At 35.9% G+C, this 2,350-nt stretch overlaps 1 protein-coding gene across 1 annotated transcript in view; it reads right to left on the minus strand.

The window, feature by feature from the left end:
• The window catches only part of GTF2A1 (general transcription factor IIA subunit 1), a 38,044-nt gene that overhangs the window by 15,593 nt on the left and 20,101 nt on the right, over window positions 1-2,350 (minus strand). Inside the window, exon 6 of the mRNA XM_012803437.2 lies at window positions 207-530. Coding sequence (XP_012658891.1) covers window positions 207-530 — 324 coding nt within the window. The remainder of the gene's footprint in view (window positions 1-206; window positions 531-2,350) is intronic.

Here is a 2,350-nt window from a genome sequence, read left to right on the forward strand (position 1 = left end):
AAAAAAAAAAATAAAACTCAACATTTATTAACAAAATAAAGAACGGATATTCCTTAACCCAATAAAGATATTCACAAAAAATCTACCACAAACACTATACTTAGTAATGAGACACAGAAAACATTACTTTTAAGTGTTAGAACAAGATCTAGGAGGCAGAGCGTGCAAACGAGTAGTTTATTTCTAATTTTTTACTAGAAACTTACTTCTTCCACCTGCCCATCTTCGGCTCCATCTTTCTCTTTGTCTTCCTCTTCATCATCATCATCAAAGTCTTCTTCTTCATCTTCATCTTCCTCAGAAGATGTATCCCCAGTTCCATCAACTTGTAACACCAATGGAGCCTGTGTTTGAGCAGGCTGGGCCTGTGGTTGCTGTTGGCCAGTTGCAGTTATTTGTGCTTGGGCTTGTGTAGGTGCTGCCACTGTTGTAGGTATAACTTGAGTCTTATTTCCCGTAAATAAGATTTGCGGTGGCTGGATGATAACACCTGTCTGTGGTGAAATCCCTCCAGGAAGAGGAGCCAGTACCTAAGGCAAAAAGAAAACCACATATTAGGAACAAATTAAGAGGATCAAATATGGTTGGCACGTATAAATAGACTAAAGAGTGACCAGAAAATTATCTCATATGTACAACAAAAGCAATGTTTAGCTTCTGTGTACTTTTAACTGAAGCACTAAATTTCCATTTTTCATTCAAATTTCTGAAGGAAAAGGATTTTCTGAAGACTAATTGCTTCATTTATTGAGCATTTACTAGGAATATGCCAGAATAGCAGGCTAAGATTTATACAAGTTTATTTACTTGCTTAGATACAGCATGCTCAGTAACTTAAAAAACTTACAGGTACTAAGAGGCAAACTTTGAATCTAGGCTTTCTGGTCCAGAGCCCAGACTCTAACTATTATGTACACTACCTCCAAGTGAAAAACACGTGATTGACAATAGGAAGACCAATACCTAGTTTTGCCTAAGAGTCAATAGAGTTATAGTAACGACAAGTCATTTAACCTCTCTTGGCTTATATCATTTCGCCATTAGACTAGGATCAATGGTTTTCAAATTGGGCTGCAAATTATAACCATCTAGTAGCTTAAAAAAGTGCTGATACTTAGGCTTCACTGCTAATTTTCTGATTTCATTAGTGTGAGATTAAAAGATAGGTTTTATTTACAGCACTCCAGATGATTCTACCATGCAACCACAGCTGAGAACCAACAGACCAGTTCTCAGGTTCTATATCTACGATTCTGAAGTAAACCACAACTCAAAAACAATGTCTTAACAAAAATTACGCATTATAATTTACTTATTTATAATTAAAGTTATTAATTAATAAAGAGCACTGAATGCTTGTTACTCACAAACATCATAAGACACAGTATTTCCTTTAAGATATTTATAAATTAATGGTATAATAGACAAAGCAATAACAAGTAAGGATAAAAGACATAACAGAAGTTATGAGAAACACGAGAAGGTATCAAATTCAGCCAGGGAACTCTTTCTAGTAGGTAATATTTGAGTTTCTGTTTGAGCACTAAAGAGATTTGCCTGGTTTTTTTCATTGGTTAGCTGGTTTGGGGGCAGTAGTGGAAATTGGTGTACAGAAAGCCAAAGGCAACATTCTAAAGAAAAGAGTAACAAAGTGAAACCCAAAGTGACAGCAGCACCTAGTTTTGTAAAGATTTAAGAAGGCTGGATTAATATTTCTGCTCTGATATTGCCTCTATCATCATACTATAGTGTTTCTGTTTGTCCCTTTTTTAAAGTATCTAAATTCCTCAAGAAAATAACTATTTTTGTCCTCACAGTAGAGGAGTATAAACCTAGCACACAAGTAAATAGTAGCTGAAGCAAATAACTGGAAGCATGGCAACAAATACCAGACACCTGAAGAGCACAAAGAAAAGACAATCCCAAAAGAGATCTTATATAAACCATGTTGAGTTGTTTAGATGTTTTCCAATAAGTAATGGGAAGTCACTAAAAAATTTTAGATCTTTTTAGAAAGATGATTATAATAAATCAGATTAGGAGGGCAAAAGACTAAAAGCAGGGAAATCAGTAAACAGGATAATACGCTATTTGTAACAAATTACGACAGTATGAACTAAGGAAATGACATGAAAAACTGAGAAAAGAAAACAATTTTCAAATACAGGCATTGCAAACATGACAAAACTGCAGCTCCCCACCCCACTGCCACAAAAGAGGAGATAGGGGTAGCACCTGTGGCTCAAAGGAGTAGGGCACTGGCCCCATATATTGGAGGTGGCGGGTTCAAACCCAGCCCCCAGCCAAAAACTGCAAAAAAAGATAAGCACGATACAAACTTTCTCTTGAA

This window comes from Otolemur garnettii, unplaced genomic scaffold (genome assembly GCF_000181295.1).
Source record: "Otolemur garnettii isolate 467f Iridium unplaced genomic scaffold, OtoGar3 scaffold00020, whole genome shotgun sequence".
Lineage (NCBI taxonomy): Eukaryota > Metazoa > Chordata > Mammalia > Primates > Galagidae > Otolemur > Otolemur garnettii.